Source organism: Gadus chalcogrammus, chromosome 19 (genome assembly GCF_026213295.1).
Source record: "Gadus chalcogrammus isolate NIFS_2021 chromosome 19, NIFS_Gcha_1.0, whole genome shotgun sequence".
Taxonomy (NCBI): Eukaryota; Metazoa; Chordata; class Actinopteri; order Gadiformes; family Gadidae; genus Gadus; species Gadus chalcogrammus.
Window position 1 is genome coordinate 9,483,342 of NC_079430.1, and position 14,526 is coordinate 9,497,867.

General features: G+C 47.6%; 1 protein-coding gene across 1 annotated transcript in view; it reads right to left on the bottom strand.

The window, feature by feature from the left end:
* pappaa (pregnancy-associated plasma protein A, pappalysin 1a) overlaps positions 1-14,526 on the bottom strand; it is a 64,986-nt gene that overhangs the window by 40,701 nt on the left and 9,759 nt on the right. The window contains exons 3-6 of the mRNA XM_056578978.1: positions 5,137-5,152; positions 3,937-4,047; positions 2,147-2,282; positions 958-1,171 (exon numbers count right to left, since the gene is read on the bottom strand). Coding sequence (XP_056434953.1) covers positions 958-1,171; positions 2,147-2,282; positions 3,937-4,047; positions 5,137-5,152 — 477 coding nt within the window. The remainder of the gene's footprint in view (positions 1-957; positions 1,172-2,146; positions 2,283-3,936; positions 4,048-5,136; positions 5,153-14,526) is intronic.

The window sequence follows — 14,526 nt, forward strand, 5'->3', positions numbered from 1 at the left end:
GTGTGTGTGTGTGTGTGTGTGTGTGTGTGTGTGTGTGTGTGTGTGTGTGTGTGTGTGTGTGTGTGTGTGTGTGTGTGTGTGTGTGTGTGTGTTGTGTGTGTGTGTGTGTGTGTGTGTGGTATCAAACGATTTCCTGGCTGCTGCAGATCCACGGACCCGGCCTTATCTCATTAGTTCCCTTCTGCACGCTTCACTGGCGCACAACAAGAGCCGCAAACAGTCCTATCTCTCCGTACAGACCCCCTTACCCTGACCACCCATACCCACCCCCCCAACCTCCCCCAACCTCCCCCACCCTACCCTACACATCCCCCTCTCACTTTTTTTCTCGTGGTCACTCACTCGTGGGTTATCAGGCTCTTGTGTTTGCGTGTGTATATGAGAGTGTGTCTCGCGCGCGTGTGTGTGTGTGTGTGTGTGTTTGTGTTACCATGTTGTTACTGTGTCCCTTTGGGAATCCTTACAATACTTCCTCACCATGAATTATTTGTCTTGTGTGCGAGTTGTTCCTGTGTGGTTTTAGTGCGTGAGAGTGTGTGTGTGCTTCATTGGACTTCAATTGGAGCACCTCAGTTCCTCTGTGTGTGTTTCTGAATCAGAGTATGTGCATTTGTAAAGGGTTGGTGACGAGTATGTGTGTGTGTGTGTGTGTGTGTGTGTGTGTGTGTGTGTGTGTGTGTGTGTGTGTGTGTGTGTGTGTGTGTGGCTCGTAGGAGTTCAATGATGTGTTTCTGATTGTGTGTGTGTGCGTTTGTGTCTCAAAGGGTTTCAAAGAGCGTGTCCTCACTTCTCTGTGTGTGTTCCCCGATGTAAGCATGGCTGCGTGCAAGACGTGTGTCCATGCGTGCGCCTCAGGGGTTGTCGTGGCAACGCCTTGGTTTCATCGACCCCGCCCTCGTCCAAAAAGGCAGCGTGCGTCCTACAGACGACGGTGAGACGCCCCCCCCCCCCCCTCACCTTTGGCCCGTCGGGTTGTAGATCTCGTTGCTCTGGCAACCGCTGATGGTGATGGGGTCGAAGGACTGGAAGGAGCGCAGGCCCACGCCGGAGACGGCTACCAGCTCGGAGGCGAAGGTCACCAGGATGGCCTTGGTGTGGTAGAAGGCCACCGACAGGTCGTGGCTCACCGGGATCACCAGAGGGTTGGTGCGGCAGCTCAGACGCCAGTCGCCTGCAGGGGGGGGGTGGAGGAGGAGAGAGGGGGGGGGGGGTAGGGGAAGAAAAGGAGGAGGAGGTAGCGGGAGAGAGGGGGAGGAGGTAGGGGGAGAGAAGGGGAGGAGGTAGGGGGAGGAGGAGGTAAGGGGAGAGAGGGGGAGGAGGAGGAGGACGGAGAGAAGTGGAGGCGGGAGGGGGAGGGGGAGGTAGGGGGAGAGAAGAGGATGACAAGGAGGGAGGAGGTAGGATTAGGAGGAGGAGAGAGGAGGAGAGGGGGGGCGGGGGGGGAGGAGGTAGGGGAGAGAGGAGGTAGGGGGAAGAGGAAGTAGGGGTGAGAGAGGAAGAAGATGGGGAGAGAGGAGGAGAGAGGAGGTAGGAGGAAGAGAAGGATAGAGGTATAAGATATATAGAAATAAAAATCCAGCATGTTTAACTTCCTCCAGTCTGGTAGAGAAGGGGGATGGATGTTGATGGAATTATTGATACGTAAGATTAAAGTTGTGTTTAGAGAGGGAAAGAGAGGAGCAGGAGATGGGGCACTAGGTAGTATGGAAATTGAATAGGCAGTAGTACTGCTGAGATATGGATTTGGAAGGTATATAGGTGTGGCAGAGAGGAGTGCAATGTGATATGCTTTGATTGGAAGCTAGGAAGTACGAACAAATGAGTGATGGAATATTCAACAAGAATATCAGGTACTAGTGAGGCCTCTTGCTCGGGGATGTAGACATTTTGGTCTGAACCCAGAATTGAACTACAGTTCACAGTCTCAAAGGGCTTCAAAGACCCACCTTAAATGACACCAGCCAATCACCTGCTTACCGACCGCCGCCTCAAGCAACGCGATTGGTTGAAGCGAACGACGAAGTGAAAGAAAGCGAAACAAACCCTTCTTCTAATCTAGATTCTAGCTGGTCTGTCCTCAGACGGCTCTGATTTGACTTGAGGTGATTCGTCCGGAGTCCGACCTGTGAGACAGGGGGGGGCTCACCTAGACTGTGGAAGGCCCCCTTGGTGTCCACCAGCTGGACGGTGATATTGCACTGGGTCTGGTCCAGGTAGCCCGTCCCGTCCGCCGCAAGGTGGATGATGACCGCCGCTGCCACCATGGGGTGAGAGAAGTGGGCCTGGAGGAGGGAGAGAGGGAGGAAGGGAGGGAGGGAGGGAGGGGAGAGGGGGATAGGGAGTGAGGGAGGGAGGGAGGGAGGGAGGGAGGGAGGGAGGGAGGGAGGGAGGGAGGGAGGGAGGAGGAGGGAGGGAGGGGAGAGGGGGATAGGGAGTGAGGGAGGGAGGGAGGGAGGGAGGGAGGGAGGGAGCGAGGGAGGGAGGAAGGGAGGGAGGGAGGGAGCGAGGGAGGGAGGGAGGGAGAGAGGGGGGGAGGGAGGGAAAGAGGGGGGGAGAGGAGGATAGAGAGTGAGGGAGGGAGGAAGAGAGGGAGGGGAGGGAGGGAGGGAGGGAGGGAGGGAGGGAGGGAGGGAGGGAGGGAGGGAGGGAGGGAGTTAGGGAGGGAGGGAGGGAGGGAGGGAGTTAGGGAGGGATGAAGGGAGGGAGGGAGAGAGATGAGATGAAGAACAGGCCATAACGAGAAGAGAAGAGGAGTGTTGGGATTGAAATGTGGGAACAGGGGTAGGAATGAAGAAATGAAAGAGAGGTTAAGAGAAAGAAGGAAAGACAGAACAACATAAAAAAGAAAGACAGGGAGGTATAAAAAATAAAGAGAGGAGTAAAAAAGCCAAGAAATAAAGAATGATACAGTGAAGCAGATAAAGACAGACAATGAAAGTCAGACAGATAAGAAAGACAATGATAGAGAGACAGACAGAGAGAAAGAAAGACAATGATAGAGAGACAGACAGAGAGAAAGAAAGACAATGATAGAGAGACAGACAGAGAGAAAGAAAGACAATGATAGAGAGACAGACAGAGAGAAAGAAAGACAATGATAGAGAGACAGACAGAGAGAAAGAAAGACAATGATAGGAAGAAAGCCAGACCGAAAGAAAGACAATGATAGAGAGACAGACAGAGAGAAAGAAAGACAATGATAGAGAGACAGGCAGAGAGAAAGAAAGACAATGATAGAGAGACAGACAGAGAGAAAGAAAGACAATGAAAGAGAGACAGACAGAGAGAAAGAAAGACAGCATGACAAAGAAAGACAAACAGACATGCAAACAGACATCAAGGCAGACAGCACGACAAAGAAAGACAGAACTACAGAAAGGAAGACCGAAATACTTGAAGAAAAGAAAGAAAGAACAAAGTAAGGGAAGAAGATTAAAAAGAAAGAGGCACTAAATCGAAGTCAGAGGTATAAGGTGTACCAGACCTGGGCACACTCTGGACCTCGTGACTTGACTCCCTTCTTTGTCTTTGCCTTGTTTATTCTTTCGTTACACTCTGTTCTTTGGCACTTTCAAAATCAATGAGATGGCCCCGAACAGCGTATATATTAAATCCTCAACCACGTTGGTCTCCTTCCATCTTGAGGAATGAGCGAAACACCCAGGAAGACCTGCTGTCTCGCATTAGCTTTAGCATTAGCTACATCTTCTTTTACTAACGAGAAACCTTCATACATTTTTTTCCTTTGTTTGATTTAACCTAATTTTAACGTATTCGGTATTCATTCCTCAAAAGAGATACTTACAAAAATTGCTCAAAGGAAACTCCCACAAAAAAAACCTTTTAACCACCCCCTCCCTAAGCCAATTAGAGGACAACCTTCCATTTTGACCCCTTGACCTCCTCTGACCTCTCGGGCCTCTCTTTCCCCCTTACCTTGAGCCAGTAGTTGGGGTTCCCCCAGGATGTCTCGTGGGCCTCTCTGCAGGGGAACCAGGCATACTGGGACACCCCATCTGATAGATCAAACACCTTGGACTGACACGTCTGACAGAGAGACACAGAGACACAGAGACACAGAGAGAGAGGGATTTAGATTTGAACGCCACTTTGCAACCCTTCATGTTTCCTAACTCTAAGTTTGCATTCCTTCAGTATTTAACAATAAAACCAGCCCAAAGAAAGCTGCTTGTTATCTAATTATACATTTTTATAAAATTCCATAATTTTCTAGGCCAAAGAGAGTGCACCATATATATATATATATATATACATATATATATATATATATATATATATATATATATATAGTGTGAGAGATAGAGAGAGAGATAGAGAGAGAGAGAGAGAGAGAGAGAGAGAGAGAGAGAGAGAGAGAGAGAGAGAAATACACACAGCAAAGAGAGTGGGACAGAGAGAAAGAGGAGAGAGAGAAAGAGAGAGAGTAGAAGAGGTAGAGAGAGAGAGAGAAAGAGAGAGAGAGAGAGAGAGAGAGAGAGAGAGAGAGAGAGAGAGAGAGAGAGAGAGAGAGAGAGAGAGCGAGAGAGAGAGAGAGAGAGAGAGCAGAAAGAGTAAGAGAGAGAGTGAAAGAGAGAGAGGTAGAAGAAAGTAAAAGTAAAACTGGAGAGGTCAATTTGAATGCCTGCCTGCCTGCCCCTTCTTTTTATTTACGACTTGTTTCTGCGTGAACTCCTGCCTTTTTTTCACATGCATTTCAGCTTTGTTAACACTCTTCGGCTTTGGAGACCTGAGAGCATTATTTATGGCCGCACTTGCATTAATGAATACGTACGAGAAATGACATAAATTAAAGACAACAAAATATTCAATCGTGTCTCATCTCTTCCGTCGAATGGCAGAATAACGAAAACCGACGAGGGAAAAAAAAACACCATTAAAATAAACACAGAACGAAAAAGATGAAACAAAAACCACAAAAGGCGAATGACCCAAGGTCATTGGGTTTCGCTCTCGCTGTCCTGAGGCAGTGAAATCAGATGCCCTCGTAACATGAGAGCTTGTGCACACAGAGAGAGAGCGAGAGAGACAAGCTACGGTAGGGATCCTGCCACCATGGAAAATCTATAGCCACGGGCGGCTTATCTGACCACCTATCTGCCCCCTGGAAGTGTCGACAGGACAGTTCTGCCTCCTTCGGAGCAGAGGGGACACATGCAGGTGACCCACAACACCTGAGACTGCTTCCCAGGGCCCCAGGGTTTATCTGGATCCTCGTTCCTGTTGTCGACCACGTCCTTGTTGTTGTTGTAGTTGTTAGTCGTTGTCGAGCTCACACTGTTTTGTGTTTGTCTCTCTGTCTCTCTCTCTCTCCGTCTCTCTCTCTCTCCGTCTCTCTCTCTCTCTCTCTCTCTCTCTCTCTCTCTCTCTCTCTCTCTCTCTCTCTCTCCCTCCCTCCCTCTCTCTCTCTAGGTTTTGACGGATTTCTCTCTATTCACGCAGCGATATATATGTTATGAAGGAGAAGGTAGGGGTGAGGGCCAAGGACGCCTACGGTTTGGGTTGTGGACGTTTGGGATCCAACCCGGGTATCCTTTTGGACTGGGCCAGGTCAAGGGGCTGAGATGACCTTGCAGCATTCCAAACCTTCTTTTCCTCCTTCTTATTGATATACATTAATATAGATGTGTGCTTTCATGGGCTATCACGGACCGGCCGGCGCGGACAGAGTGGACAGAGAGAGCGAGGGGAAGGACATGTAGCAGAGCACGGCCTCTCTCTATCGAACCGATTCACGTTGCCTACGTGGTCAGCACTCTGACTGCCCGCGCGCTGACGCCGCCGCGCATTGGCTCTGATTAACGCTAACAGATAACACACGCTGACGGATAAAAGTAGAGCCTTTTTTTCCCGGTGCGATGTCTGCGAGTGTTTCTTTTCCCATTTTCACGGCCCACTCATGCTGGGCTCTAAGTAGGGCAAGCCACCGACTTGTCCAAAACGTGTTTTATGGCTCGACGCTACGACTCAACCAGTTGGTCGTGGCTCCACGCCACGCGGGCCGGGGCTCTGAAGAATGAATATAACTCCAGGAGACAGCCTTTCTTTAATGCTAATTCTTTCAGTCCACGACCGGCCAGCTTTTCCACTCCTAAACCCCGCGCTGGTGGGATAGGTGACTTCCCCTCTTCCCCACCGGGCCAAGCCAATAACTTTATTTATATGATTGCAGGTGGTGCGGCTGGCTCACCTCCGTCACTGCTCACGTAGCTCCGTCTCCTTCCTCGACCCTCTTTACCCCCTCCCCCCCCCCATCCCACCACCGTGTGCTTTTCTAATATGCGATGGTGTGAGCGAGCAAACATTAATTATGAGGAATAAATGAATGTACCGGTCTCATACATTTATAAAAATCATTTCAAGCCCATTAATTCGAAGAACCTTTTGCTAACTTAAATATGATATACAGTTTTGAGAGTACCACACAATCAGTGTTCAACATGCAGCAGGAAGTGGTTTAACACGCACAGGAAGTGGATTGCCAGAAAACCCAAGGCGGGAGTCCACTCTCCTCCAAAAAAAATTTGTTTGTTATATGTAATAGTTGTTATATGTAATATTTAGTCCCTCCCAATCTATTGGTGGGAGACTTTCAGAATCCCAATGAACGGAGTTACATTGTACCGTCCATTCTCCTGGCTGTGCAACCGTGTGACACCAACCAGCGTAGCTCGGCTTGGCTGGGTGGGCTTTGGGCAGCGTTGATACTATTATTCTTGTCAGCAAAGAGAGACTTACGGTCTGGCCAGCATCTATTTGTAGTATATATCAGTTGTATATCAGTCCTCATTGACTACAGATATGCCAAGGTAATTTGACATGTAACACATTCAGACTTTAACATAGCTGGTTGGTTGTGAGAAGGGCTGGTTGGGAGTGGAAATGTCTGTGTGTGTGTGTGTGTGTTTGTGTGTTTTTCTAAGTGTGTGTGTGCGTGTGTGAGTGCTTGGTACGTGTGTGCATGTGCGAGTGTGTGTCTGCCAGTGCCCGTAGAACTGTACGCCTAAACATATTGTCCTGTACAAAAAACACACATGGATATAATCTTGTGTGTGTGTGCACGATCACATTTCCCGAAATGTGATCAATATAGTCAAATTGATTAAACCAAATATTTTGCGTGGGCGAATGTGTGTGGGAGTGTGTCTGTAACAATATCTGTGAAAAAAACTATTTTATGTGGCCATTTCTTGTTGGCCATTCTGATTCATGGGCTGTATTTTTCTCCTGTGTTTATGTGTGTGTGTGTGTGATTGTTCATGTGCGTGCCTGTGTGTGTGCTTATGTGCGTGCATGTGTGCATGTGTGCGTGTGTGCGTGTGTGCGTGTGTGTGTGTGTGTGTGTGTGTGTGCTGTTGGTGAGGCCTACAAGCAGGGACCTTGCATAACTGTTCACAAAACCGCGACGGTCTGAGCCAAGCGCGAGTCAAACTTAGCAACACACACACACACACACACACACACACGGGCGAAAAATACACCCCGTGATTCAGAAAGGCCAACAACAAATTGCCACATAACAGAGGTTTTCCCGCTCAATGAATGGAGAGTGGTGAAGAGGAGAAAACAATGGGGGAAGATTGGGAATATCTTCAAAATGTACGAAACGTTTCCAGCTATTTTTCCTGTTCACGTTTTGTGTATTCTGCTATGGATGTTAAAAAAAGAACACCACATTGCGTTGTCAAGAAGGTTGCTTGATTGCCACCGCTTCGCCCCGGCAGGGGGCTGGGGGGTTCACAAAAATATGGAGCGCAGACTTTTATTTTGAAACTTCTCTACTGGAAAGCAAGGTGTAAACAAGGCATGGGAGTTTTTTTAAATTTTTTATCTTTTTTATCTTTTTGTTTTGGAGGAGCGACGTGAATGTTTAATACATTTTATGGTTTCTCGTTAAATGACGTAATTGTATGCCGTCGACAATTCGGCCGACGTAGTGAAATGCATCCAGTGTTGTTTGCTTTCTGACCCTAAAACAATCAAACTTCAACGCTTGTCTTTAAGTCGGATATCACAACAACGCTTGGACAAAAATGGCCGCTAAGTGTACACATCGCGTCCTTACAAACAATATCTGCTAAATAAAGATTGTTTTGACCTCCAAGCTCAAAACATACCCCCACTACGCATGCAGTGCACGCACACACACGCCATACACAGACACACAATACACTGTAAATTGAGACCAGCTGTCAGACTGGAAGACCCAAACTCTGGTCTGCAAACGCACACACACACATACACACACGCACACACACACACAATACACACACACACACACAAACACACGCACATACCCCACAAGATAAAAGGAAAGGAGAGGAAGAGAGTGACAGAGATATGTAGTTTAAAAGGAGCAGATAACACAAGAGCAGTCGAGAGAGAGAGAGAGAGAGAGAGAGAGAGAGAGAGAGAGAGAGAACTCCAACTCCCCTCGCCTAAAACCATTTATTTAACCATCTATGACCCGTACAACATTCATTGAAAGGATAAGAAACATAAAGCGCCAGAAAATCAAAAACATGAGTATAAATGTGTGCCATGTAAAACACCCACTGTAGTGTGTGTGTGTGTGTGTGTGTGTGTGTGTGTGTGTGTGTGTGTGTGTGTGTGTGTGTGTGTGTGTGTGTGTGTGTGTGTGTGTGTGTGTGTGTGTGTGTGTGTGTTTGTTTGAGAGAGGGAGGGGGGCAAGCAGCTGATGTGACTACTGTTTGTTTGCAATAACAACATGTAAACACGAGCATGTCCGATAACTCAACCTTTGGCGATCTCCGCCTTCTCCGTCGTGTTTTGCCGCTTCTCAGTCACCCGCACCCGGTGTCAGACCCCCCCCCCGCTCCGCGGATCAGAGACCACAGCGGCACAGCGGAGGTGAACTGCGCCGTGTGAAATCCAAACTATAATCCATCCCCACACACTTCCGACATGGCTCTGAAGTTATTAATTATCGGTTACGTTTCGGGTTCCACTGACCCCAGGGTCCGCACACACACTCCACACACTCCACGCGCCAGCCAAGGTGTGTGTCGCCTAAAACCATTTATTTAACCATCTATGACCCGTACAACATTCATTGAAAGGATAAGAAACATAAAGCGCCAGAAAATCAAAAACATGAGTATAAATGTGTGCCATGTAAAACACCCACTGTAGTGTGTGTGTGTGTGTGTGTGTGTGTGTGTGTGTGTGTGTGTGTGTGTGTGTGTGTGTGTGTGTGTGTGTGTGTGTGTGTGTGTGTGTGTGTGCGTGCGTGCGTGCTGTGCGTGCGTGCCGTGCGTTGCGTGCGTGCGTGCGTGCGTGCGTGCGTGGTGCGTGCGTGCGTGCGTGCGTGCGTGCGTGCGTGCGTGTGTGTGTGAACAGCCGTGCAGTCATTAGCACCCGGCTCTCTCCTTTTCGTTAGTTTATTCTGTGTTATTGTATTGTATTTATTTCCTCTCTCGTTTCCCCGCATGCCTTATAAAAAAAATGGCGTGAGTGTTATTTTTTGGGGGTGAGGGGGGCCCTGCGTAACAGGCATCGGGAGGGGGGCATCATAAAGGCTTCACCCCCACAGACTATAGCAGAGAGTCAGAGAGAGAGAGCGACACACACACACACACACTAATGGAGTTTCAAGCGCTTTGGCCGCCCCACTCTACGGGGACGTGGGTGAGAGGTAGTCGTCTGAGGTAACGTCCGGAAACCCCCACACACACACACCCTCTCCCCCCTCCCCCCCTCTGCCCTACCCCCCCCCCCCCCCCCCCCCCTAACCGCCCCCAAGCGCCTGCCACTAATACCCCCATTAACACCTCGCACACGCACTGACACACAAACACACATCCCGTTGGTCCATAACAACAACAATAACAGCGGACGGGCAGCTGAAAACCTGTGGGCGAGCGAGTGAGTGAGTGAGCGAGGGCGGGCGACCGAGGTAAGTGAACGCAGGCGGTGCGGAAGGCCCACTTATCCTAGCTTACCTCTGACGTGATGTCATATCCTGTGAGACGCCGCACAGTGGTAAATCTTATTTTTTTCGTGTTTTTATTTTTATTAAGATGCAGACCGCAGGGAGGGGGGGGGGGGGGGGAGGGGTGGAGGTGGTCGGAGCGTTTAAGGATGTGGGGTTTGATCCCAAATGGGTCTGCGGTGAGTGTGTGTGTGTGTGTGTGTGTGTGTGTGTGTGTGTGTGTGTGTGTGTGTGTGTGTGTGTGTGTGTGTGTGTGTGTGTCAACACGTGCGCTCGTCAGTCAGAGTCGGCCGGGATGGGTTGTTACGGCTCAAATAAAACCAGCCTCCCAAACATTTGTTTTTACGATTTTTAACAGCTCTGAAATATCGCCGGTCATGGGAGAGGGGGGGGGCTGAAGGGGTAAACAGTGAAAGAAAAACAAAATTGACCACGACACTCATGGAAGTAAGCATGTTCCGCTTGGAAGTGTAATAATAATCGACGTGCGGAATAAATAATTAATAAATAATAAAAAAAAAACGAAAAAAAACAAGAAAAGATTAACAGCGGTGTTCCCGAAGTTGCTTTTTAAACGTTACCACACGCTTATGTCACTGGCCTGCTGAGGCCTGTGCGGTTTACTGACGGAGTGCGCACGGGAAACGTGCACTTCCTCTGCCTGCAGTTGAGCCATAGCTTTGCTATTTTCCCCACAAGTAAATTTTTTATGACTTTTTGTTTTTGTGTGTACAAAACATACATGTTGCCGCGTATGTGTGTGTGTGTGTGTTTATGTATACGCTTGACCGTGTGTCGTGTACTCATGCATTAGCGTCAAGCATGAATAGGTTCCATCCATAATCACGATGCATGAACACTTTCTTGTGGGAATGTGTCGAGTGTGTGCGTGTGTTTTTCACAGCATGGTTGTGTTGCTAACATTATTTCAATATTCCAGCGAAATCTGGCTGAAGACGGCCTTTGACGCCCTGCTCATTGGTGTCTTGTGATATGATGTGATAACAGTGTGGGAGCCAACGGCTAAACACCAGCAAATAGTGAAGGGAACAAACTATATCATAAAGGGCCATCCCAGTACTACCATGTAAACACAGACTTACAGACTTACACACACACACAATTTATCCGTTCTCCACACAGTACATAGCACATAGGGTTATATGCTACGGGGGGGGGGGGTACCTCTCCCCACACTCTCTCTCCCTTCCCAACCTTACACATCAGCCCTGCCCCAAGAGAGCAGGTTGAGCTTTGGCTCGTGCACTCCGTGGTGCGTTAAGTGGGTAGGAACATATTGTTCCAGACCCCCCCACACACACGCACACACACACAACAACACACACCACACACACACACACACACAAACACACACACACACGCACACCAACACGCACACGCACTACACACAAACACAAACACACACACACACAACACAAACACACACACACACACACACTCACACACCACACACATACACTCTCTCTCTCCACACAGATACCAGTAGTACAGCTCAATCCCCTAGGGTTCTGCCCCACAATCCTGTGATTGTGTGTGTGTGTCTCTGTGCATGTGTGTTTTTGTGTGTATGTCTATGGGCATTAGTGTGTGTTTTTTGTGTGTGTGTGTGTGTGTGTGTGTGTGTGTGTGTGTGTGTGTGTGTGTGTGTGTGGTGTGTGTGTGTGTGTGTGTGTGTGTCTGTGTGTCTGTGTGTGTGTGGTGTCTCTGCATCTCTGTGCCTGAAATGTGTGTGTGTGTGTGTTTATGTGTTTGTCTACGTGCCTGCCTGCATGTGTCCGTGTGTCTGCATGTATGTGTGTGTGTCTGCATGTGTGTGTGTGTGTGTGTGTGCGTGTGTGTGTGTTTGTGCAAAGTGGTCAGAGGCGAAGGAAGAAATACAAGAAAAAAAAAAGGGGGTTCGAGGGGGAAAAGGAGAAATCGTTCAAGTACATTTTGGCCGCTTTGCAGCGCTCAGAAAGTAGCTGCCTCCTCCTCGCCACCGCCCCAGCCGAGAGGCCCCAGACTGTCGTCATCGGCCAGCACTTTGATATATAGCTGTCATTAAAAACACAGCAATAGAAAGGTCACAAATAATGAAAAAACGGGCTACCGCTAAAGCTGGTTTGAGTGATACAGTAGCAGGAGTGCGCTACTCTTTTTTTATGTTATTTTTGGGGGGGGGCCTTTTCTTTCCACAGCCATTAACACTTCACGGCTAAAAAGAATTGCCTTTAATTTGGTGCGTTTGTACGTTGTCAAGTGACCATATGTTATTTTGATTAAGCGGAATGAGTCTTTTGGGGATGTTTCTCAACGGTTTAATGTGCTTATAGAGAACCGGGGTTTGGGGAACGGCTCTTTTTTTCTCCCGTTCCGCTTCCAAGTCCGTCTTGACATTGTTTTCTGTTCAGGTTCTCTGATGGTTTCCTCGTGAATGGGGAGTCCGTTTCTGTCTGTCAAACGCGTTCCTGTTTTAAAGATTGTTTTATTTTTGTTCACCTACAGTGAAACCAGTGACCCTCATGAAGAGGAACATTTAAGAGCAACTGCTTATTTTCAATTTGTTTAACCATTTTCATTGTTAGTCGTAAAAAGTCTGTGCTCTTGTTTTTGGACTTTGCGTCTGGATGGTTCCACCATTTAGTTGTTGAGCAGATGCTTTCATCCAAAGCGACTCACAGTGGACTGAGACTTCCATACGGATTCCTATACCGACTGCGCACACTGGAATGCGCACACTGGATGCCTTTGGACCCTCCTTGGGGGGATATTACTAAAGAATGTAACGTCGGAAGCCTTTATTCACTCGCAAGGTACATTTGTGAGTGGACGTTGTCTGTTTGGTAACCAGACAGCCAATGGTTGGTGAATAAATCAGTGGTCAATTTAGTAACCAGACAGCCAGTGTGAAGTTTGGTAACCAGCGGTTACCAAACTAATCATGTGATTACTAAACTATGGGTTGAGACCCTTATGTGGGGCCAAGCAGGGTACCAAGTAAGTTGTCGGATGACCAAAAATAAAATGTAATTCTTCAATATTTATACGTATACATGCCGACAGGCTTTGTCTATTTAATTTAATCATTAGTGTGTTTGAAGCCTCTCATGGACAATACTATAAGAACGATATGCACAGAGAAATGTTAATCCTCTCTGGTTTTGGCATGAAAAGGTTTGGGAACTCCTGAAGTAGATTGAGTGTACGTACCAGAGCACATGATGGAAACAACATTTTTGGGGGGGTTTGAGGGCAGGTGGGGGCAGCAGAACTCCAACAGGACAAACCCAGTTCAACTGGGCGGTACAAAGGCAGTCTGACGAAAAAATTAACAGCATCCAGATCGGAAGAAGAAAAAAAAAACAATTACACAGCCACAATTATTGATAGATTACCAAAGAGAGATACATCTGGCAAACAGCTGTATTTCCAAAACACCGCGTATTCGGGGAAACGCTGACTATTCCTTCCAACGTTAAGGCTGTGTAACTCTGCATATCTTTTTTCTTTTTCTTGACCTTTATTGAGAACAGTTAACATTTGGAAAAGGGAGACCACCCCTGACATAACAAGGGTAGGGGGACAGGCCAATCACGTTCTGAGAGGGCATTGTGCACGGTAATACGTCAGGAATCAGGAAGTGAACTGGCAGTGGCAAATGTGGTTAGGATTAAGTAAGGAACATAATTCGATTTCACAATTAGCGTCTTGTGACTCAAGACGAATGGATGTGACGATGTTGTGGGAAAACAAAGTTAAGTTAAGGGCATAACCTGGCATTTGTGTAAAGGGAAGTACAGCATGCTAGCCAAAATTCATGAGCAGCGGGAAAAACAGGAGAAAAGTTCAATTTAATATCTGATTAACCTTATGGTTTGAATTGTTTTTCTGCTTTTGTACATCATTATTCCTTTGTTTCCCAGCCCCCCATTCATTATTTTGACGAGATCCTAAAAATAAGTGCTTTCTGTGCGTTTGTGTGCCAAAGTTGTCCAATATTGGATCGTAATAACAGTGAACTTGGATCCTGAGTGTTAGCGCATTATCGCTCTCTTGACAGATTTATTAACCTGTTGTCTAAATTGTAAATGTAAAGTGTAAATTAAACTTGCCCTGGGGGTCTTGCCAATTTTCACATTAGTGTCTGGTATTTACTTTAAGATAATAAGACAGGTATTAATAACCCTGATTTTTCTGGGCTACTTTCAGTCCGAAACCAAGGAAGGAAGAAAGATGAAGGTATTATCTGGAAAGTGTACAAGGAAAATTCAAACAGTCCTGTGCAGTTTCGGTCTCTTTGTCGGCTCTCACTTGTTTTAAAAACTTGCATCCTTCATCTACCGTGGATTCCGAAGAAAACATGGACCAATCCAGAGGAGTGGTTAAGTTCAGTTGTTCAGAGACCAATTCTTGATAAAACCTCTTGGTACCACAGCTCCAAGTTTCAGGCTCTATCTACAGTCAACACATATCCACACATCTCCACCCATCTCCCTCTTGTCTCTCCTCCACCCCATCCACTCTTCATCTGTTCCCCATCCCCAAGTGATGTCTTC